This window comes from Canis lupus, chromosome 2 (genome assembly GCF_011100685.1).
Source record: "Canis lupus familiaris isolate Mischka breed German Shepherd chromosome 2, alternate assembly UU_Cfam_GSD_1.0, whole genome shotgun sequence".
Lineage (NCBI taxonomy): Eukaryota > Metazoa > Chordata > Mammalia > Carnivora > Canidae > Canis > Canis lupus.
This window is the reverse complement of record NC_049223.1, coordinates 67,848,077-67,868,610: the sequence shown is the minus strand read 5'-3', so window position 1 is coordinate 67,868,610 and position 20,534 is coordinate 67,848,077. Positions and strand designations below refer to the sequence as shown.

At 56.4% G+C, this 20,534-nt stretch overlaps 2 protein-coding genes across 6 annotated transcripts; one reads left to right on the top strand and one right to left on the bottom strand.

The window, feature by feature from the left end:
• The first annotated feature begins 3,895 nt into the window (after positions 1-3,895).
• Positions 3,896-12,292, top strand: HPCA (hippocalcin). Of its 3 annotated transcripts, none has more exons than XM_038531183.1 (4): positions 3,896-4,128; positions 6,907-7,305; positions 11,801-11,906; positions 11,995-12,292. In XM_038531183.1, exons 2-4 carry the CDS (start codon positions 6,928-6,930, stop codon positions 12,090-12,092), a joined length of 582 nt encoding a protein of 193 aa, XP_038387111.1. In that variant the 5' UTR covers positions 3,896-4,128; positions 6,907-6,927; the 3' UTR covers positions 12,093-12,292. The 3 variants fall into 3 exon arrangements, with proteins under 3 accessions (XP_038387111.1, XP_038387109.1, XP_038387110.1); XM_038531181.1 differs by lacking the exon at positions 3,896-4,128 and adding an exon at positions 4,473-4,554; XM_038531182.1 differs by lacking the exon at positions 3,896-4,128 and adding an exon at positions 4,726-4,874.
• A 577-nt stretch (positions 12,293-12,869) lies between these two features.
• On the bottom strand, positions 12,870-19,051 carry TMEM54 (transmembrane protein 54). Of its 3 annotated transcripts, none has more exons than XM_038531179.1 (6): positions 18,937-19,051; positions 16,121-16,314; positions 14,122-14,181; positions 13,794-13,982; positions 13,536-13,670; positions 12,870-13,158 (listed from the first exon to the last, which is right to left on the bottom strand). In XM_038531179.1, the coding sequence occupies exons 1-6, from the start codon at positions 18,950-18,952 to the stop codon at positions 13,084-13,086; spliced, it is 669 nt and encodes a 222-aa protein (XP_038387107.1). In that variant the 5' UTR covers positions 18,953-19,051; the 3' UTR covers positions 12,870-13,083. The 3 variants fall into 3 exon arrangements, with proteins under 3 accessions (XP_038387107.1, XP_038387106.1, XP_038387108.1); XM_038531178.1 differs by lacking the exon at positions 18,937-19,051 and adding an exon at positions 18,167-18,608; XM_038531180.1 differs by lacking the exons at positions 13,536-13,670; positions 18,937-19,051 and adding an exon at positions 18,167-18,643.
• Positions 19,052-20,534: the final 1,483 nt, after the last annotated feature.

Genomic DNA, 20,534 nt, shown 5'->3' with positions numbered 1-20,534 from the left:
GGAGCCATGGAAGATGGCTGGAATATTAAGCAGGGAGGAAGGGGATTAGAGGTGGAGGAACCAAAGGCTGGGGAGCTGTAAGAGGACCAGGACAGGGTAGGCCCAAGAGGCATCCTTTGGTTGAACTCTGACTTGGGAAGGAAAGAAGGGTGGGATGAAGAGGAGGGAGGGTCCCCTCCCCCCCTGGAGGGGACCCAGTCACAGTGCAGGCTTGGTGGAGGGCCATGAGTTGGATACCGGCTGGCTTGAGTCTGAGGTGCCTGTGTGCTTCTGACAGCAAGTCCAGGAAGTGGCTGGAAATACTGGCTTTACTAAGAAGAAGCAGTCAGTGGGGTGGTTTTTGTCAACTTTCCCAAAGTTGGGAAGGAGCCACATCAAGATCTGAACCTGGGTCTGTTTCCCTCTGATGTCTGTAGGTTCACGCTGAGGGACCAGTAAAGGTGTGCCTTTGGGTCCTGGATTCTGAGCTTGGCAGACAGATCAGCTGCTCTTACCCGGGAGGGAGTTGGTGCTTTTCCTGGGAGCTCTGCAGAGGCCGGCAACCTCAAGGGCTCCGCACGCAGGATCTTCAAGCCCAAATTTCTGCTCTGTGAAGGGGCCATTTCTAAGCAGCCCCACCTTCCCAATCCCCCAACACCAAGCTCCACCTTCCCAATCCCCACCTTCCCAATCCCCCAACATCCCCCTGGAGCTGACATTAACTGTGTACAGCCCAGTGTCCCCTACTTCATAGGCTTCCTCTCACTCAATCCTCACAAAGACCCTTCAGGAAGGCGTTAATATTCTTGTTTCCATTTTATAGATGAAGGAACCAACAGAACCTTCCAGAGGTGAAGGGCCTTGCCCCCACTCCACTGTGGTGACCAGGGGCTGGAGCTCAGGGTGAGGCTGTTGTGTGACGTGGCCCAGCAGCTCTCTGAGCACCATCTGTATAGTGAAGCTTGCTGGAAGGGCCCCACCCCACCCTGATTTCAAGTCTACAGTCCCAGCTCCCAGGACATTCCTGACACCCCCACCGCCCCCATTCTGTTCTTCATGGCCCAGCTCCCTTGGGAACAGCCAGACCTACCCCCTCCCCCTCCCGGGCTGTGCTCTTGGCAGCTCTGCCGCCCTGGGCTCTGGTCCGGGGGTGGTCCCCGTTGGTGAGAGGGGCGGGTGGGCAGATGCTGGGATCAGTTGGACTAAGACTGGGGTATCCGGAGCCCCTCCAGGCCCCCACCTCTGGGTCCATGGTGCTCCAGGCAGGGGTGGGCAGGGCCCTTTGGAAAGGGGTGGCTTGAGGTTTAATCACTTTATCAATGTTTGTTTGTGTAATTCAGCCCTGAGATGCTTTTCCTTCCATCTGTCCCCACCATCTGCTCCCATCAGGATTTTCCAAACCATTTGGGACCTGAGAGAAGAGGGTGGGGGCTGTGTCTCTGAGGGGGCTGGGGAGGGGCTGCCTCCACCTACCTCACTTGAAGCTCTCCAGGGGAAAGCCTGGGCTCCTGAGTCACATGGAACTGGGTTCACAATTCTGACATTGTTACTTGTATTACCTCTAGCAGGTGACCTTACTTCTCTGAGCCTCAGTCTCCACATCTGTGAAATGGCAGTAACACTATTGACCCCTCAGGATTAGTTCAGATCAAAGGAGGTGATACATGCAAAGTACTCTGCATACAGCAGGTGCTCAAGAGATACGCAATCCCTCTCCATTCATTCCCCACTGGCTTCTCCCTCTGGCATCCCTCTTTAATGCTAGGGGAAGGTAGCGGCCTCTTTCTATACCCCAGCCCTATTCCTCAGATCCTGGGGACATCCCTCCCCTGGGACTTGCTCTTTCTTCCATCCCCCTTGGGTCCTGCCCATTGCTCAGTTCTCTCAATGACCCCACTCAACAGCTACGCTAAGCTGTGCCTCTCCTTCCCTCCTAGATGCCTCAGTGTGGGGTGGAAGGGGGATGAGCGTCATCAGTAAGGACACCCGCCACCCTCACCCTGACCACAGGCCTTCATAGAGCCTTCCAAATCTACAGGGTTCCAGGGCCACTGGGGCCTCATCTCTACTATGCTCAGGTAGGCCTCTTGACAGCTGCCCCTCTGGGCCTTTTCTGGGCTATCTCTCAGGGCGCTAGGTTTTGGGCCAAGGGCCTTGGGGTGCAGTGTGAGGGAGCCCCAAGCCTTCTGTTTTGGCTCAGAGGGGTGCTCCCAGTTCTTCCTAGGACCCCCAAGAGGGGAAAGGTGGCTGATGGGTCCAAACTCGGCCCCCAGATCTACCCTACTGACTCAGGGAAAGTCAAAGGGAGGTGAGGCCTCAAGGTAGAGAAGACATGGTCCTGCCTTCAGAAGCCCCATCTCCTGGGAAGACAGGATTCAGACTAGGGGTCCTGAGGGCAGGGCATCAGAGTTTCTCTCGCAGGGAAGAAAAAACGGTGGAGATAGAAGGTTCCTGAGGGGTTAAGCCAAGAAGTCAGCCTGGGGGAGGTGAGGCTGGGTAAGGAAGTGAGAGGACAGAGAGAGTGGCTGAGCAGCACCCAGTGAGGGTAAACTGAGACCTCACGAGGAGGGAGAAGAAGATCCAGACCAGCCTGGGAAGATTCTCTGGCTTCAGGCCGAGAGAGAAGAAGGAGGAAGAGTGGGAGAAGCTCAGGCAGTGAATGCAGGGCTGTCCCCTCATCCAGTCCCAAACAGAGCAGACTCTCCAAGCCTAGTGGGAAGGAAGTAGGGAGCTTGTTGCTCCAGGGCCCTGGGGTGGGAGCTGAGTGGCAGCTGGCTCCCTGCCCCCAGGGCCTCACACAGGAGACAGCTGGGAATCACCCACGCATGTCTGGCATTTCTCACGCCTCCACTGGGGGTCCCAACACCAGAGCCAAGACACACAGATGAACTGATGTTCTAGAGGGCCCAATTGGCCCCCATCCCTCCGCCTGGCTCCCCAGCTCCTACAGCTGAGACCTCCCCATGCTCATGCAGGAAGTACTAAGGCTAGACTTCTAACACCTAAACTGCCTGGTCTAGGACCTGGAGGTGGAGCTTTGGTCTGAGCCCTGGAGAGGCGGGGGTCTCCCAGCTGCTGCCACTGAACTGGCAGGAGCTATGCGGTCAGAACGCAAATGCTGTGGGCTCACCTTCAAAATAACCAGACCCATCTCTCTCACCCTGAAATGGTCCCCTGCTTCTACCCTGGCCCCCACTCCTCAAAGTCTGTTCTTGACAGAATGCCCTGAGTTAAGCTTGACCTGAAAGTCAGACCCTCACTCTGCTCAAAGCCCCAAGAGCTTTCCATCTCACCTGGAATAAAATCTAAAGTCTCTGGGATGGTCCTAAGCAGCACCACCACCCCAACCTCTGAACACCAACTTTTCCCCAAACACTTATCTAATACATCATAGGATTGACTTGTCTATTCTGTCCATTGTTTACTGCCCGCTTCTGTAACCCCACTGCCTAGAACAATGCTGGGCACAGAAATAGTGCCTGATGAACATTTGTGCCATGAATGGATGAGGCCATATGGAGTCAAGCCCAAGCCTTCCACTCACCAGCTGTGAGACATGGGGAAAAATCATTTAACCCCTCTGAGGGGTTGCTCATTTGTGAAGAGGGGACAGTAAGGACCACCTCCTAAAAATAAAGGAAAAACTCAAGCCAAGGATGTGGGGATTGTTGCAGAAGCTGGGGGAAGGAGGATGCAGCCTCCATCCTGGCAGGAGGAGCTGTGATGGGGGTCAGGGACTCGGGAGAAGGGCTGTCCTGTCTACAGGTGAGGTCCCTACGCACTTCAGAACCCCTCCAGACTGAAGATGCTCCCCAGTCCTCACCTAGGACCAGAGGCGGGGGAGGAAGGGTATGGGAGGAGCAATTTAGATCAATGTTGGGAGGTGGGATTCATTCTGAGAGGAGCCCAGGTAGGAGATCCCGGGCGGTAGGCAGGAGATGGGGGCGGGGCTCTCTAAGGCCGAGGTAGGGTAGGGGGCGTGTCTTTCCCCCGAAGACCTCCGGGACCGGAGGAGTGGGCGCTGCCCCTCGCGGAAGAGCCTCCTGCTCAATTAGTTCCCGAGTTGAGGCGCGGGGGCAGGGAAGGTGCCTATCCAACCGCCCAGGCTCCGGATTCCGCCCGCGGAGCGACGTGCAGCTCCGCGCACAGGTAGGGATGGGGCAGGAAGGCGGGCGGAGCTGCCGGGGTTGTCCCCGGTTCGGAAAGAGGTCTCTGGGCAGTGACCCCCCCGACCCCATTCGGGCTACCTGATCGAGATGCTGAGGAGATGGAAACCTCTGTCCTCCCCCGGCGGGCGCTCCCTCACGAGGGGGCCAGGGAAGTGAGGGCGTCCCTTCCCCTCTCCCGGGCAGGGACGGGGGCGGAGCCAAGCGCACCGCCCCCTCCCCCCTCCGGGGCTGCAGGGGAAGGGGAGGAACGGGGACCCCCCCAGGGGAGGGGCTCCGGGCGAACGCCGCGGGGCGTCTCCCTGGCAGTCCCTCCCCCCGCCCCCCGCCCGCCCCTCCGGCCGCCTCTGCCGCCGCGCGCCGCAGCAGCGCCGCCTTCCCTGCGCAGTCGGTGTCTCCGCGTCGCTGGGTGAGTGGGGGCCGCTCCGGCCGGGGCCGGGGGGTGCAGGGAGGGGGCAGCCCAGAGGGAGGGGGCCCCGTCGAACCTCTCCAGCCCCGCCGCTCGCGCGCCTCCCGGGAAGCCTCCCGCCCAGGGCGCGGGGGGGAAGGGGGCTCCCCCGGGGAAGGAGCGCGGCGCTCTCCAGGGTCCTGACCGCCGAGTGGCCAGCGGGGAGGAGTCGCGTTCTGGTCGCCTCGGAGCGCCCCCTCCAGGAGGGGCCCCGCGCCCGGCGCTCTGAAGCGTGGGCTCAGGGCGAGAACTGGGGAGAGGTTTGGAGAGGATCCCCGGGGGTGAGTTGCTCAGGTCGAGCCGTGGGTCCTTCCCATCTGGGGGACGAGGGAGTCTTTGCGGAGACAACAGATTCTCCTACCACCCTCGTTTCCAAGTCTCCCGATTGGGAGGGGCAGCTCTGAGGGTGGCAGGGAGGAGGGGGCACTGGAGGATCTCTCCTGCTCAATGCATCTCTCAGCCCCCGCCCCGATGACCCAGTTCCTTGGACCTTGAGGAGGGGACTAAGGGACACACTCCTCCGCCCCAGCCCAACGCATTTCCTCAGTCCCCCCCCCCCCCCCCACACACACACTTGTTCATTGGGTCCTCAGTCTGGGGCAGAAGAGGCTGCTTTAGAAAGGAGGGTCATCAACTTACAAAAACATGCATGTGACACACTGCTGAGGACACACACAAGTCCCCCAAATGGCCATTCAGGCACATCCCCCTCATACTGTGATGGGTGCATACCTAGTCACATGCACATGTATGGACTGAAACACACGGGAGTCAAAGGCAATGCAGAAACCAGGGGCATATGTGCATACATGAACGCTAGCACTCACACAGATGCTCATCCACATGTGCACAGAGCTTCATGCAGATGCACACACAAGGAACCCCTTCATCCTGTCTCACTCCCAGTGCCAGGCTGCGAGGAGGGAGTCACCTGCATGCTCCCCTACATCCCTGCCTGGAACTGCCTGGCTGTCTCCTCTCCCTTGCCTTCCCCTCAGCCATCCACACCCTAAACTCCTACATGAAAAGGTAAGTGTTGGGGGAGGGTTGGCTGGCCGGGGCTCTCCCTGGAAGAGAGGCCCCCCAGTAGGTCTGAGAAGGGTTGCGGCTCCCTCTCCTGGGACCTAGAAGCACCCCTGGGAAAAGAAAGATGGCAAGGGTTCCTGAGGGTTCCACGTGCAGCTGGCCATGTGAGAGGTGTCGGCATGGGAGTTGGCTTGTGATGGCATGTGTGAGACATGTGGGGTCGTGGGCTGGTGTCTTGATGCATAGGGTATGGGAGCTGTTCGTGAGTGGTGCCGTGTGTCAGAACATGTGAGTTGTGGAGCAGAGGGAATGCTGTCATGTGTGGAGGCATGGTGACCCATGGGTGGCTGTGCGCTGGTGTGTGAGTGGCATGGGAGCCAGTGTGTGGATTTGGTGAGTTGTGTACCACAATTTGTGTGTGTATTCATTTGTATATTGTTGTGCATAAGTCTTGTGGCACCTGGGTCCATGTAAATCATTTTTATTTAACACTTACATAGCACATATATGTGCAGGCATCACTGTAAGTGCTTCACATGTATTAACTAATTCAATCCCCATAATAATGAGGTAGGTACTATTACCCTCGCTTTACAGATGGGGCAGAGAGAGTATAAGAAACTCGTCTAAGGCCACCTAGCTGGTAAGAGGCAGAGCTGAGGTTTAAACCCAGGTGGTCTGGTTCTGTTGCCTAGGTTAACATCTACCTTACTTGGGCCTTTGTCAGGCACACATGTGTGGAAGAGAGAACAGGATAATAGGTCAGTGCCTGGGCTGCAGGTGTATTTTGTAGTGAGCAGACATATGTGAAGCAAAGAAGGAGCAGGAGGGAGGAGGGAGGACCAGAAGGCCTATTGCACCTCCCTGGGCAACTCTGGGAGTCAGCCCTATCACTCCATGGCTATGTGACCTGGGCCAGATCTCCTTACTTCCTTGAGTCTGTCTTCCCATCTGTAAAGTGGGGCTAATCTCCAGGCTTCACTTTGTGAGGGTGAAATGGTACACACCTGTGATGGCTCAGTGGCTGGCACTGAGCAGGCCCTCAGTGAATGGGAGCCCCCTTCCCTTCCTCTGTCTCCTGGTCTGTTCCCTGGGAAAGTATAAGCTCTGGGGAGATGATGTGGAGCTGGTCACAGAGGCAGGATGCTGACTTTGGGCCAGCTCCTCTCTTTCCCTGGGTCAAATGAGAGGCCAGGTGGCTGGTGTCTGGGGCCTCCCTGGAGAGGTGTCAAGGGGCCAAGAGGGTCTGACCATTCCTCTCTGCCCCTTGACCCCCTCGGGATCCAGGTGGGACTTGGCTTGGTGGCCATGGGCAAGCAGAACAGCAAGCTGCGGCCGGAGATGCTGCAGGACCTGCGGGAGAACACGGAGTTCTCGGAGCTGGAGCTTCAGGAGTGGTACAAGGGCTTCCTCAAGGACTGTCCCACGGGCATCCTCAACGTGGACGAGTTCAAGAAGATCTACGCCAACTTCTTCCCCTATGGTGATGCCTCTAAATTTGCTGAGCACGTCTTCCGTACGTTCGACACCAACAGCGATGGCACCATTGACTTCCGGGAGTTCATCATCGCGCTGAGTGTGACCTCACGTGGCCGCCTGGAGCAGAAGCTCATGTGGGCCTTCAGCATGTATGACCTGGATGGCAACGGCTACATCAGCCGCGAGGAGATGCTCGAGATTGTGCAGGTGGGCCCCTGGGCCCCTCAGAATGCCAGGAGCAGGGCCCAGCCGCTGGCACCCGTCATCCCTTTTTATCCTCTCAGCAGCCCTTGTGGGTAGGTAGTGGCAGGTGCTACTCTTGTGACCCATTTGAAAAACCATTAGGAAATAATTTCCAATTTAAGGAAAAGTTGAGAAAACTCCCATATACCCTTTACCCAGATTCACCAATTAACTTTGGCCATATTTGCTTTATCATTATATGTGTGCGTGTGTGTAATGCTTTGTTGTTGTTCCGAACATGGCCCTCTAACCCTGACTATATCAGGATATATTTCCTAATAACAGGGACATACTCTTATATAACCCATAATATGATTATCAAACTCAGGACATTTAATGTAGAAACAATGCTATTATCTAACTTACAGACCATATTCCAATTTTGCCAACTGTCTCAGAATGTTCTTTATAGCCCTTTTTACCCAGGTCCGGATCACACGTTGCATTTCGTTGTCATGTCTCTTTAGCTGCCTTTAATCTGTAGCAGATTCTCAGCCTTTGTCTTTCAAAACTTGACATTTCTTCAGGGTACAGGCCAGTTATGTTTCTTTGATCTCCATTTCCTAGTACTAACCAAGATGTTTATATATATCCTTACAATAACTCCATGAGGCTCAGAGAGGTGAAGTGACTCGCTCAAGGTCACACAGCATGTAAGTGGCGTTAAGTTCAAGCTGGCCACTACTCAGAGCTGCCCCTAGAGAGGGGTCTGGCTTCCAGTTCTGGAGTTGGCTTCAACTCCTAGATTTCTCATTTCAATTTCCATGATTTCTCATTTCTCATCTCAAATGAAGATGATGAGACTGACCTCACAGGGAGATTTAAGGACCTGATATGAATGCCCATTCTTTTTTTTTAAGAGTTTATTTATTCATTCATGAGAGACACACAGAAAGAGAGAGAGAGAGAGGCAGAGACACAGGCAGAGGGAGAAGCAGGCTCCATGCAGGGAGCCCGATGTGGGACTCGAACCCGGATCCCCAGGATCTGCCCTGGGCTGAAGGCGGCGCTAAACTGCTGAGCCACCTGGGCTGCCTGAATGCCCTTTCTTAGTACAAGTTTAAGTGTAACACATGTTAGCTCTACCTCAGAAACCTTCCAGAGTGCCCATCCCTTCAGCCTGTCATTGAAGTCCATCAGGGCTCTGGTTCCATTTTTTTTTTAAGATTTTATTTATTTATTCATGAGAGACACAGAGAGGCAGAGACATAGGCAGAGAGAGAAGCAGGCTGCATGCAGGGAGCCTGATGTGGGACCCAATCCCGGGACTCAGGGATCATGCCCTGAGTCAAAGGCAGATGCTCAACTGCCAACCCACCCAGGTGTCCCTGGTTCTATTTATCCAGTTCCAAGTTCACTTTTTGCCTAAGCCTGTGTTTCTTTACCCATATAGTAGGGGTGTTAGCCCCCAACATCACCAGGCTATTGTTGGTAAAGAGAGTGGGATAGGGGCTCCAGCAGAGGATCCAGCATATACTTGTTACTTGGTTAATGTTAGCAGTCGTCACTTAGTATTGTCTCCTCTGCACATTCTCTACTCTAGCCAGAATGGCCTTTTCAGCATCCTTCGGATATGCCCTGAATAATCCCACTGCACAGCTCTGCACAAGCTCTTGTCCTGTTTCCTTTTGCCTCTCTGAATCCTTTCTCTCTGGTTCCCCAGCTTTGCTGCTTCCCCCTCCACCTCATCCAGACCCTACTGGATTCTTGCTTTGGCTTCTCTCTTGCTAAGCATTGGGGTCTGCTCTTGAGCTAGAGTAGAATGGGCTGCTTTGGAATGTGGTGCCCTCTCTGTACCTATCATTAGGGTAAAGCCTTAATGTTTGTCTGTGACTCCCATGGGTCAGGCATTAACTCTCTAGTTGATGGATAGTGGGAAGTTCTGGGGGTCCTAGTGGAAGGGTTGGGGCAGGTGGGGTGATAGCAGATCCCTCAGGGATTGGGCAGCAGCTGGATACCAACCAATATGAGGGATGTTCACGTTTTACCAGTTAGGGTGGTTGCACTGGTATATACTGATACATATCAGCCCTATTGGAGGCACCAAGCCCGACATCAGTCAAGCTAGCCTCATTCCTTAGACATCCTTAGGACCTCTGCTCCCCAGGCCCTGATTTCCTTTACGGCATCCGGGTGGCCTGAGATGGCCAGTGCTGTCAGAGCTCTGCAAACCCCAGTGACATTAATTACAAGTCAGCTCAAGTGAAACAATGAGTGCACAGCAATTCCAGACAATTAATTAGGAGGCCCAGGAGAGGGGTGTCATGAGGGGAGCAATCATTCTCTAAATCACTCGCCCATCCTTCTAAAGATCCAACCCTGCGGTCAGGTGTGGGCACATTGCAAGGGAAAAAAAACGCTGCATCTTGGCCTCTTAGGACTCCCACTCTGGTGGGAGGGAACAAGTGTTCAGCCCACACTGATGAGCTAAATGTGGCATCTGAGAGTCTAGGGGACTGAAAGGCAGGGAAGACCTGAGGATGTGATGGATGAGTAATGATTATAATATGAGCTGCTGTTTACTGACCACCTACTCTAGCCAGCTACTATTCTAACTATACACACTGTCTCATTCAATCCTCTAGATAGTCTTCATGAGGGAGACATGAGAAACTGAGGTTCACAGAGGTAAAGGACTTGTCCAGTAAAGTGATTAGTGGAACCAGGAAGCCACCCCAGGTGCACCTTCCTTCGAAGTCCCGGCTGGTCATCACCACCCACAAGCATCTATCCAGCAGCTAGGAGGGAACAGATCCTAATTCAGTCTCTGCCATCAATTCCCTTCCAAGCCTCTGTTTCTTATCTGGAAAATTGGGATGATACCTGCTTTTCAGGCTGTTGTAAACTCGAGAAATAATGCATGTAAAGTACCTGGCACATAGCAGGTGCCTGATAAGTAGTAGCTAGTAGTATTATTCCAAGTGGAAGCTGTCCATTCTGGGAAACCTGAAAGGCATGGAAGTGTTTGGTTGTGGTGGGGTCACCCACCAGGGGAGGCCTGATAATGGAGAGGTCAGTAAGGAGCAGAGCACCAAGTCCCTTGAATTCCTAGGACTGAATGGTTTGGACTCAGTAGAGAGGACAGTGGGAGGTGCCAAAGGCTTTTAAACAGTGGAGTCCCTGCCAGATGCCAGACACTGTGCTAAGTTCTGAGGATATGGACACTAGCTAGGTGTCCATGATCTTTATCTGTATGCTGGGGACTAGGAGCAATCCTACAAAGGCAAAATAACTTACAAAGAGGTGTCCCCAAAGGAAAAGCCCAGGAGACTCTGGGCCAGCATGGGGGCCTTGACCCAGCTGGGATCGGAGAAGGCCTCCCTAAAAAAGTGCCATGTAAGTTGAGTCCCAAGGAAGAGTGGGAGGCAGCAGAAGGAGCGTGGGGCAGCATCCAGAAGGAGCTGGGTGCATGGTGGGCCTGGAGGGAAGCCTGCGTGTGTGATGGGAACGAGGGGGTGGCCCATTGGGCTGTGGACAGGGCGGTGATCTGTGTTTGGAAAGCTTTCAGAGGCAGTATAGGGGACAGACCTGAGGGAGAGAGGCCTGAAGAGACCAGTACGCAGGCTGCGGCCGGATCTAAGGCAAGGGAAGTTTTTGGGATGGAAGAAGGGAGGCTTCTGGGCGGAGGTGTCAGTAGCAAAAAGCTGGAGGATTGGGGTGATCGATTTAGTCCTTGAGCTGTGGGGCGCTGGGACCCAGCCTATCCCACAAGCCAAGCCTTACGTGCTCTGTGTACATGTAGCACAAATACCCTACCCTCCCTCGCGTTGCCTCCAGAGCTCCTGCACGTGGCAGCTGCAGTTCTGGGCACCACGGAGCGCATACTGGCCCCGCCCCCGGCAGATGCTCTTTTGAGTTTATTTGCATAACGTCTCCGCCCCCTCTGAGCCCAGCTGCCTCGGGCCTTCAGCCCTCAGAGAGACCCTGCGCCCCCTGCCGGCCACAGAGGCCCCGCAGCCCAGCGTCGCCTCCTCTGCCCAGCGCCCCCTGCAGGCCCCCGAGCGCTGGCCGCCCAGAGCCCCCAAGTTCCAGAAGAGCAGCGCCTGGCCCGTACTTACCCTGCAGCCTGCGGCGCCAGGTGTTCTAGTCCCTTCGCTATCCGGGCCCTGATAGCCTCCAGCATCTCCCCTGGCCCCCTGCACTCAGACACCCCAAATTCTCGGCGCCGACTCCGAGCTTCCCGCCGCGGGGCCTCCGTACGTGCAGGCTGCTCTGCCTGCAATGCCTTTCCCGCCTGGCGCGCCAAAGGAACTTGGTCAGGGCCCACTCCAATAGCCCCCTCTTCTGGGAAGCCTTCCTGAACATCCCCCCCCCCCCCGCCCTCCCGCTTCTCCGCGACCACCTCTCCGCCTCCCCCAGGAGCTGCGATCTTCCGCGTCGCTGCGGGCGGCTTGGGATGGGGGGGTGGGGGGCTCGGGCAGGCTCCTCTCACTCCCTGCCTCCCCCTCCCGCCCCTCAGGCCATTTACAAGATGGTTTCGTCCGTAATGAAGATGCCGGAGGACGAGTCGACCCCAGAAAAGAGGACCGAGAAGATCTTCCGCCAAATGGACACGAACAACGACGGTGAGGGGCAGGGGCGGGGCGGGGCGGGCGCCACACCCCGTCGCTCTCCCGCGGCCTCCTCCCGCTCACTGCCCCCCTCGCCCCGCAGGCAAGCTGTCCCTGGAGGAGTTCATCCGCGGAGCCAAAAGCGACCCGTCCATCGTGCGTCTGCTGCAGTGCGACCCGAGCAGCGCCTCCCAGTTCTGAGCGAGAGGACCCAGGTTCCCCCTCCTCCCTGCCTTCACTGGCCCTCTCCCGGCTCTCAGCTTCCTCTCCCTTGTGTCTGTCCAGCCTGGGGGTCAGACTGGGCTCCCCCAGGGCCTGCATTCCGGGGTCTATGGAGAAGGGAACCCCGCGGTAGCCCCAATGCCCAAGCAAGCAAGCGGTCAGCACCTCCCGTCGAGGCAGTAGCTCCCTGAGGCCGTGGTTGAGACGCAGGCTCTGGCTGGGTCAGCCTTCTCTTACCATTCTCCTGCCCCCCCCCACCCCGCCCCTACCCGCAGCCTCAAGCTCCTCCCCGAGCCCCCACCCAGCTCTAGTAGCTCTCCGTTAGGGTGGAGGGGGAATCATGCCCAGGTGAGGAGGCTGTCTTCATTTGGAAAGAAGAGAAGGATTCCAGAGGTGTTTGAGGAAAAAGCTTCCTTGAGCAGTCCTTCCCTGCAGGAAGGCCTCAACTCTTCCTGTTCCGCTGCTTTTGTCGGGCCTGGAGGCCAGGATGCAAAGGAGAACCTCCCAGTCCAGCCTCCCAGCTGTGGGTCCCATGAACCCCTACCTGCCTTTCAGCACTTGGATGAACACAGACCCACTGATCCTTCTGTGTAGTTTTCCTCTCTCAGACACACACATGCACACACACACACACACACACACACACACACAGGCCCACGGATGGGCAGACACACCCAGAGCCCCACCCACAGCATCCTGTGTGGGAAAGAAGCACAGGCCCCCTGGCCAAGTCCCCGCCCCTGCTGCATGCATCCATGTGGAGCATCTCTGTTCTTTTTAATAACTTCAGAATAAAGTCTCATTTCAGCGCAGTGGGCTGGGTAGCTGAAGGAGGGGGTGGAAAGCCCCAGTGGGGTCCCTGAGTGACCAGTGAGCCTCTCGGGTCTGCTCCAGGAATCCTGGCCTGGTCACAGTGCAGACTTGGTTGTAGGGCCATAGTGGTCATGGGGCCTGGACCGGACATCAGCTCTCAGAGAGTCAGCGGCTCAGAACTGGTACAGCTCAGCAGGTCACGGCCCTCCACAGGCTCTGGGCTCTCCTGCATCTGCAGAGGCACAAGAGGGTGCTGGGGTCTGAGTCTGCTCCTCCAGGACACCTAGGGGATGGGAGGAGGGGAGGGCTGCGAGGATCTCTGGGGCAAAGAGGCATCACTACTCCCTCCCATATAAAATACTCCTGCTTCTCCCTCAAGACTCATCCTGGCCCTTGGGGGAGCCACATTTCAGCTGTGTGACTTAGCTGGGAGATCTGACCTCTCTAAGCCTCCAAGCTTCTCCCTTTTGTCCTGGGGGAAAAGCTTTTGCCCCAGTTCTCACGGCAAGCGCCCCATACAGAGGAGTAGGGGAAGACCAGCCTAGCTCCCCAGCAAGTGCTCCCAGAAACATGGGGAGTCGGGCTGAAAGAGGGGATAGCAGGCCTTACCATGCGGTGGCTGCTTTTTCCCCACCACGGCCTCAGTTCCAGCAGCTGGTGGGCGAGCTGGGCACAGCGTACAGCAAACACACTCTCTGCCACGCAGAGAACTAGCGAAATGCCCCAGAGGCACAGGCTGGAGCTCTGTGGGGGCACAAGGCACAGGATGGGGGGGGTCTCCAAGAACCCTTCCTGCCTCTGATGAGCACCCCCCACTCTCCTACCCCAGCCCCGCACTCCCTGCAATCCCAAGGCCTAAGCACTCACATAAATGCGTGTGGGGTCGAAGGGACAGTCAGGCACCAGTACTAGCAATTCGGGGCTTCCAAAAGTGCAGGCAGCCAGTAGTGCATGGCCCTGGGTGGCAAACGTCACAGCGATCGAGGCCAAGAGGCCCAGAGCACAGGTCAGAGACAGAAGGGCACATGCCACACTCGAGCTAAACACTGTCCAGCGCTAGATGGGGGAGGAGAGGTGGGTACTGGTCAATGGATGTCATGAAGTCGGCCTCGCTCCCTCCAGGCAGACCAGGCCCTTGGGGGTGGCCACTGCCCCTGTGCTACCCCTACAGCCCCTCCCAGGAGGAGCCGCATACCAGGGGGATGCTGGGGAGGTAGCGTGACAACACGATGGCTGCAATGCCTGATGTGATGACCTGTGGGGGAAGGAGAGTGGGTAGGGGGTCAGGGCCACTCTTGGACAAAGACTCCACTAAGGCTAACTCTAGCCCTCCCAGCCCCCAGCCCCTCAACCTGGCTTGGCTTTGGCCTCATTACTTCCATCTGCACAGAGGCACTGACTCCTCATGTCCAGCCCTGAAGACATGTTTCTAATACCCAGTAATTCCCTGCCTGCAACCTTCCATGACTCCCACTGCACATAGTTGTATATCTCAAACAGGCCCCTGTGTAGCACAGGGCTGCAGGGTCATGTCACAGGGTATATCCGACAAGCCTCCCTGGAGTGGAAAAGATTTTGGAAGAAACTAAGTAGCTCAACTGGCAAGGAACTAAAAACAAAATTGTTATTTTAACAAGTCAGAAAACTTTATGGAGTAGGGGTGCCTGGGTGGCTCAGTCGGTTAAGCATTCAATTCCAGCTCAGCTCAGGTCTGGATCTCAAGGATGTGAGTTCAAGACCCCTGTTCAAGACTCCACACCTAGCATGGAGCCTACTTAAAGAAAAAAAGAAAAGAAAAAAGAGAAAACTTTAGGAGTAGAATTCTATGGGCTGGGCGCATGGGAGGCAGGTTGTCTGATGGGGATCCAGCAATGTCTTTAATTCACCAAGCAGACTCAAGTAAGTGCCTCAGCCTCTTGGGGCTAAGTCCTACTCTGAAGGCTGAGCTCACAGAGAGGACACTAGGTTTGGTGTCATACACAAGTCGTTTCAAATCCAGCTTGGTTTCTTTCTATCAGCAGGACATTGGGCTCGCCCTCGGTGTGGCCCATGTTGCCGGAAGCAATGAGGATTAGCTGAGAAAATGAGGGCAAAGCTGAAGGGGTGTGGCCCGGAGCCCATCCCCAGTGGACCTCCAAACCCGGAGCTCACTGCTTTCCCTGACTTCCTTGCAAGGCAGGTGAGAGGAAGGAACCCACTAACACCGGGGGACACTACACACATCTGCACCGCCCAGCCCTGTCCCATTGACTGAGGCTCTCCTGCCAGCTGAGGCCTGAGATCTTCATTCACCCCAGCCTTGGGGCCCAGCAGGCTGTTTGAGCTTCACTTTGTAGAGGACAGAATAGGCTTTAGAGACAGAAATAAGTCCCTCAGGCAGGAGGCAGCAGAGGTGGAACTCCAGAATTTGAGGTATGGATGTTGTCCAACAGCTGTCACCACCTCTGCTAACAGGTGGGAAAGAGCTTTATGACCTTGAGAATACCAGGCTCCTTCACTCATGTATTCCTCAAACAGGTATTGACATCCGGTCCTAACCATGGCCACCATTAATCGAGCACCTACCATAGACCAGGCCAGTGCTGAGTTCCTGACAAGTCGGTTTTTTCAGCATCTCCAGAATAGATTTTAGCTAATCCCACCTCCACACCTTTGCCTCTGCCATTCTCTGTATCTGGAATGTCATCCCAGCTTCCCCTCCTACCTGCTGGCCCCAGCATGCCTCCTATCTGGGTTGTGGTAATTACAGCCTATCTTTGAACTCCTACTCATCCATCAATACCCAGCTCAGGGGCCTCCACCTCTGTGAACACTACTGGACCCTCCCAAGCTGAGCTGATGCTCCTTCCTTTCGTCCAGCACTGCTTGACTACTTCCTTATTGTAATAATAATCCTAGCTCGCAGTAGTCAGCACTACCCGTGTGCTAGATACTGGGACAAACACTTGATGTGGATGATCTCATTAGTACTCACCAGGACCCTCTGAGGTGGACACTTGTTACCTTCCCCATGTTATAGACAAGGCAGCTGAGGCAGACAGAGAGGTTGAGAGACATGAACAGTTGGTAAGGGGCAGAGCAGAGGGCGTGGGGATCTCTACGTGCCCACCCCAGGCTCGGGGTAGGGACTCATCAAAGACCTTTCAAGCCCCCTCCACTCGCTCTCGCCGGTCACCCTCCCAGCCTGGCCATACCACGATGGCAGAAGTGACAGAGACGATGTTGACCACGCAGTACTGCAGGGCCACAGCATCGTGCGGGGCAGTCACGTAGCGCAGCACGGTGCCATGGAGTAGAGCGGCTGCAATGAAGCTCACGTGGCCCAGCACCACCAGCACCAGCCCTGTCTTCATCAGCACCTTCCGGAAGTCAGCCACATTCAGGCCACCTGTTGGGGACAGCCACGTCAGGGCTACGGGTAGGGCTCATCCTCTGGCAGAGGAGAAAACTGAGGCCCTGGCAGGAGTAAGGGACAGTGGGCTCTAAGTCTGTTTCTGTTTCTGGATGACTTGGAGTTGGTAACTTGTCTTGAGCCTCGGTTTTCTCATTCAGAAAAGGGGTTCATAATGCCTTCATGAGAGTCTTTGGAACTCTAAGGCTGGAAACTTGAGTCTCTAGCTCTAGATCCATGATCTTTCTACTAAACTCCCCATTCACTGACTTATTCATTCAGGAGTTTATTACACAAATGTTCACGGAGTGTCTGCTCTGTGCCAGGCCCTGAGGTACCACGGTGAGTTTGACAGTGTCCAGGCCCCAGGATCCCCTAGTACATGGAGCAAGGATCAGGTCCTGCTCAGAATTCAGTTTGGTGTATAGAGCCAGGCACACAGTAGATAATCAACTCACAATTACTGAACTGACTTGGGGCAAGAAACTCAGTCTCTGAGTATCCATTTCCTCATCTTTAAAATGAGAAGAATAACCCTTGTCTCCCAGTGGAGAAGGAGGGTCCCACGAGGACACAGATGGGAAGGTGGGGGGCATACCCTGGGGGTGTTGGGAAAAGCCAGCTCTTGGTGCAGGGGCACCGGACAGGGCCAGGGCCAGTGGGGGAGGCTGGGATCAAAAGAACATCAGAGACTTGTATGCAAATTCCCTCTGAGTGGCCAAGTGGCTTCCCAGCCCCTACCTGCACACCCCAGGAACAAGGAACTCTCCTCTTTGGACAGCCCAGGCTGCTCCATATATCCCTCTGGAATGTTCTCCTGTGGATCCTGGCTCTGCCCCTGAGGATACACACCTTGCTAGCCCTTTGGCCCTCTCAGCCCCCTCATTCCAGCCAGCTCTGGGAGACTGGCCAGGCCCCTGAACCAAGCAACCCCTTTCTTTGTTTAGCTCTTTCCAGTGGGACCTGTGAGTCCCTTCTTAGACCTCAGTTTCCCCATCTGTGGCAGAAAGGGTTGGATCATATTTCATTTATGGGAGCCCTGTAGCTAAAAGAGATAAAGAAAAAGATAGAGAGGGATGGGGGAATCCCTGGGTGGCTCAGCGGTTTAGCGCCTGCCTTCGGGCCAGGGCGTGATCCTGGAGTCCCCGGATCGAGTCCCACGTCGAGCTCCTTGCATGGAGCCTGCTTCTCCCTCTGCCTGTGTCTCTGCCTCAAGCTCTCTCTCATGAATAAATAAATAAAATCTTAAAAAAAAAAAAAAAAAAAAGAAGGATGCCTGGGTGACTGCCTTTGGCTCAGGGCATGATCCTGGGATCCAGAATCAAGTCCCACATTGGGGTCCCTGAGGGGAGCCTGCTTCTCCCTCTGCCTCTCTCTCTCTCTCTCTCTCTCTCTCTCTCTCGTCTCTCATGAATAAATGAATAAATCTTAAAAAAAGAGAGAGAGAGAGAGAAAAAAAAAGAGAGAGAGAGAGAGGAAGGAAAGAAGGAAGGAAGGAAGGAAGGAAGGAAGGAAGGAAGGAAGGAAGGAAGGAAGGAAGGAAGGAATCGCTAGGTTGGATGTTCTTGGGGGCCCTGTGCCAAGAGGCAGTTCCTAGGGAGCAGGGAGGATAGGGTCACTGTCACAGCCCTTCTGCCTGACCTTGCCATATGTAAAATGGGGAGGGGCTGGTCCAGTGGTCTCTGAGACCAGCACGGTCCTCTGCAGCTGGACCAGGTCTAGGAGCAGAGGGCAGATAATGAGCTGGACAGGAACTGTGGAACTGGAATGACATTGTGAAGCTTAATTGCAGGCCAAACAGGAAGCTTCCTCCCAGGGACCTGACCCACCACCCCATCCACCCACCTACCTGGCAGCCCAGACACCATCTGGCTCAGGGTTGGGCTCATGAACAACAACAACGTCCTAGGACCAAGACTTGGTCAAACAGGAGGTGCTGTGCCAGAGCAGCGCTGTGCCCAGGCCGAGTCTCGGGGCCTGGCCTCTCTTAGTTTCTAAGTGACCATTCTTAGAGCACTTAGCAATGTGGCTCACTTCACTCTTAGGAGCGAACTTCCTTCTCACAGTAGTCCTAGGAGGTGGGGCTGCCATCCCCATTTTACAGATGAGGAAACTGAGGTTCCCAAGGTCTCTTGGCTGAGAGTGGGGAGTCCTCAGGTCTGTCTGATGCCCAAGGGCAGCATCCCCGTGCCCAGGGAGTGAGGGGAGAGGACGCACGGGTCCTACTGTGTCCCGCTGTTTGCGAGCGGCCCTTCCATCCCCGCCTGGTGGGCGGCGTGGAGCGGGGTGAAGGGGGAGCCTTTTGCAAGGCCTCGGGCTCAGAACCCCCCGGGCCCTGGCTCTCTCTCCCTCCCGCTCTCTCCAGCGACTCTCCTCCTCCCGCCGGGGGTGGGGGGGGGGTCCTCTCCTCGGTAAGAAAGGAAAGTAGGGGCGAGGGGCGGCGGCGCTACGCCATCCCCTCTCCACCTCCCCGCCGGGGAAACTGAGGCCGAGAGCGGAGAGCGGCGCGGGAGGAGGCGGCGCGGACCCCGGGGCTCGGGGCTCGGGCTCGGGCGCCAGCGCTCCGCCGCGGGGGATCTGGGGCGGCGGGGGCCTCCGGGCCGTCCCGCCGCGGCTCACCCAGGCGCAGACACATCTCGGCTCCCGCGCGGGCTCCCCGCGGCCGCTTCAGCGGGGCTCCGGGTGCGGCGGCCGGCGGGGCCCCGCTCGCATCCCCGTCCGCAGCCCTCGCGCCGCCCGCGCCTCCGTCCCGCCCGCGCCCGGCCGGCCTCCCTTCCCGTCACCCCCCGGGCGGCCCAGCCCCGGGAGGGCCCCGGCGGCTCCTTTGCACCCCGGCCGGTCCGACCGGCTGGGCAGCCCTTCCCGGCCCGCCCGGCTGAGTCACGGCCCTGGCCCCACCCCCCGCCCGCCTCTCCCAGCCCTGCACCCCCTGCACGCCCCCCCGCCCCCCCGCAGCGGTCCCACTGCTGATGACCCCTGAGGCTCCGGGAGCCGCCGTGCTGGGGTGGGGGCCGTGTGCCTGGTGGCTGCGGTGCCGCGACCTCGTGGGCACCCGGACGGGGCCGCCCCAGGGTGAAGGTTGCGAATCCCCTTCTTTCTAGACGATGCGGAGGGGCAGCCGTGGTGGTGCAGGAGCACTGCTTGGGGAACCAGAGTCTGTCCCTGACTTACTGCGTGACCTCAGGCAAATCACTTTCCCTCCCTGGACCTCAGTTAGTTTTACGGGGCAGAGAACTGGCCCTTCCATCCTCCGTGCCGAGCAAGCCGCTTTCTTTCTCTGTCTTGGGCGTCTCGGTTGTCTCACACTGGAAAAACAGGAATAATAACTGGTGTCCTTAAAGGCTGTGGTGGGACCAAAAGAGATACCAAAATGAGATAAGAACATTTGGAAAATTCGCTGGAGTACCTTCAAAGTGTAAACCTAGTGGGAACACACAGTGGGAGCTTTACGCATCCTGGTTGTTGGCTACTGAGCTGCTTTAATGAGACAGGATGGACCCCTGCCCTCCCTTGGTTCCTTCTCAGCGTCTGGACAGGGCCTCACCAAGAGCTCCCAGCAGGAAGTGGTGGAGTAAGTGGGAACCCAGACTCCCATTCAGGTCTTGGTGCCCATGTCCCCCACTGTGGCCCTGCCATGGTTGCCTCCCTGGGCTTTCTCAGCAATCAGAGCAGGCCTCTGGGAGGCACTTGTGTGGCATCTGGGCAGCAGCGGTTCATGGTCTGCACCCCCACCCTACTTGTCAGTGGTCTTTTTTTTTTAATTTTTTTAAAAAATTTATTTATGATAGTCACACAGAGAGAGGGAGAGGCAGAGACACAGGCAGAGGGAGAAGCAGGCTCCATGCACCGGGAGCCCGATGTGGGATTCGATTCCGGGTCTCCAGGATCACGCCCTGGGCCAAAGGCAGGCGCCAAACCACTGCGCCACCCAGGGATCCCTGTCAGTGGTCTTAAGGGCAGGGGCTGGCTTGGTACATGGAATGCCGGTGTCCACCAATGTGTGCCCTCCAGCATACAGAGCCTCTGGAGTCTAGATTTTTTTAAAATTTTTATTTATTTATGATAGTCACACAGAGAGAGAGAGAGAAAGAGGCAGAGACACAGGCAGAGGGAGAAGCAGGCTCCGTGCACCGGGAGCCCGATGTGGGATTCGATTCCGGGTCTCTAGGATCGCGCCCTGGGCCAAAGGCAGGTGCCAAACCGCTGCACCACCCAGG

Bases quoted from the DNA above. Each gene is read 5' to 3' on its own strand.
- TMEM54 (XM_038531178.1), bottom strand. From the start codon at position 18,206: ATGAGCCCAACCCTGAGCCAGATGGTGTCTGGGCTGCCAG. The intron at 14,182-16,120 runs GTATGGCCAGGC...CTTCCCCCACAG, and splicing joins CTGTCACTTCTGCCATCGTG to GTCATCACATCAGGCATTGC. The intron at 13,159-13,535 runs GTAAGGCCTGCT...GTGCCTCTGCAG, and splicing joins GAAAAAGCAGCCACCGCATG to ATGCAGGAGAGCCCAGAGCC.
- HPCA (XM_038531183.1), top strand. From the start codon at position 6,928: ATGGGCAAGCAGAACAGCAAGCTGCGGCCGGAGATGCTGCAGGACCTG. The intron at 7,306-11,800 runs GTGGGCCCCTGG...CCCGCCCCTCAG, and splicing joins AGATGCTCGAGATTGTGCAG to GCCATTTACAAGATGGTTTC. The intron at 11,907-11,994 runs GTGAGGGGCAGG...CTCGCCCCGCAG, and splicing joins AATGGACACGAACAACGACG to GCAAGCTGTCCCTGGAGGAG.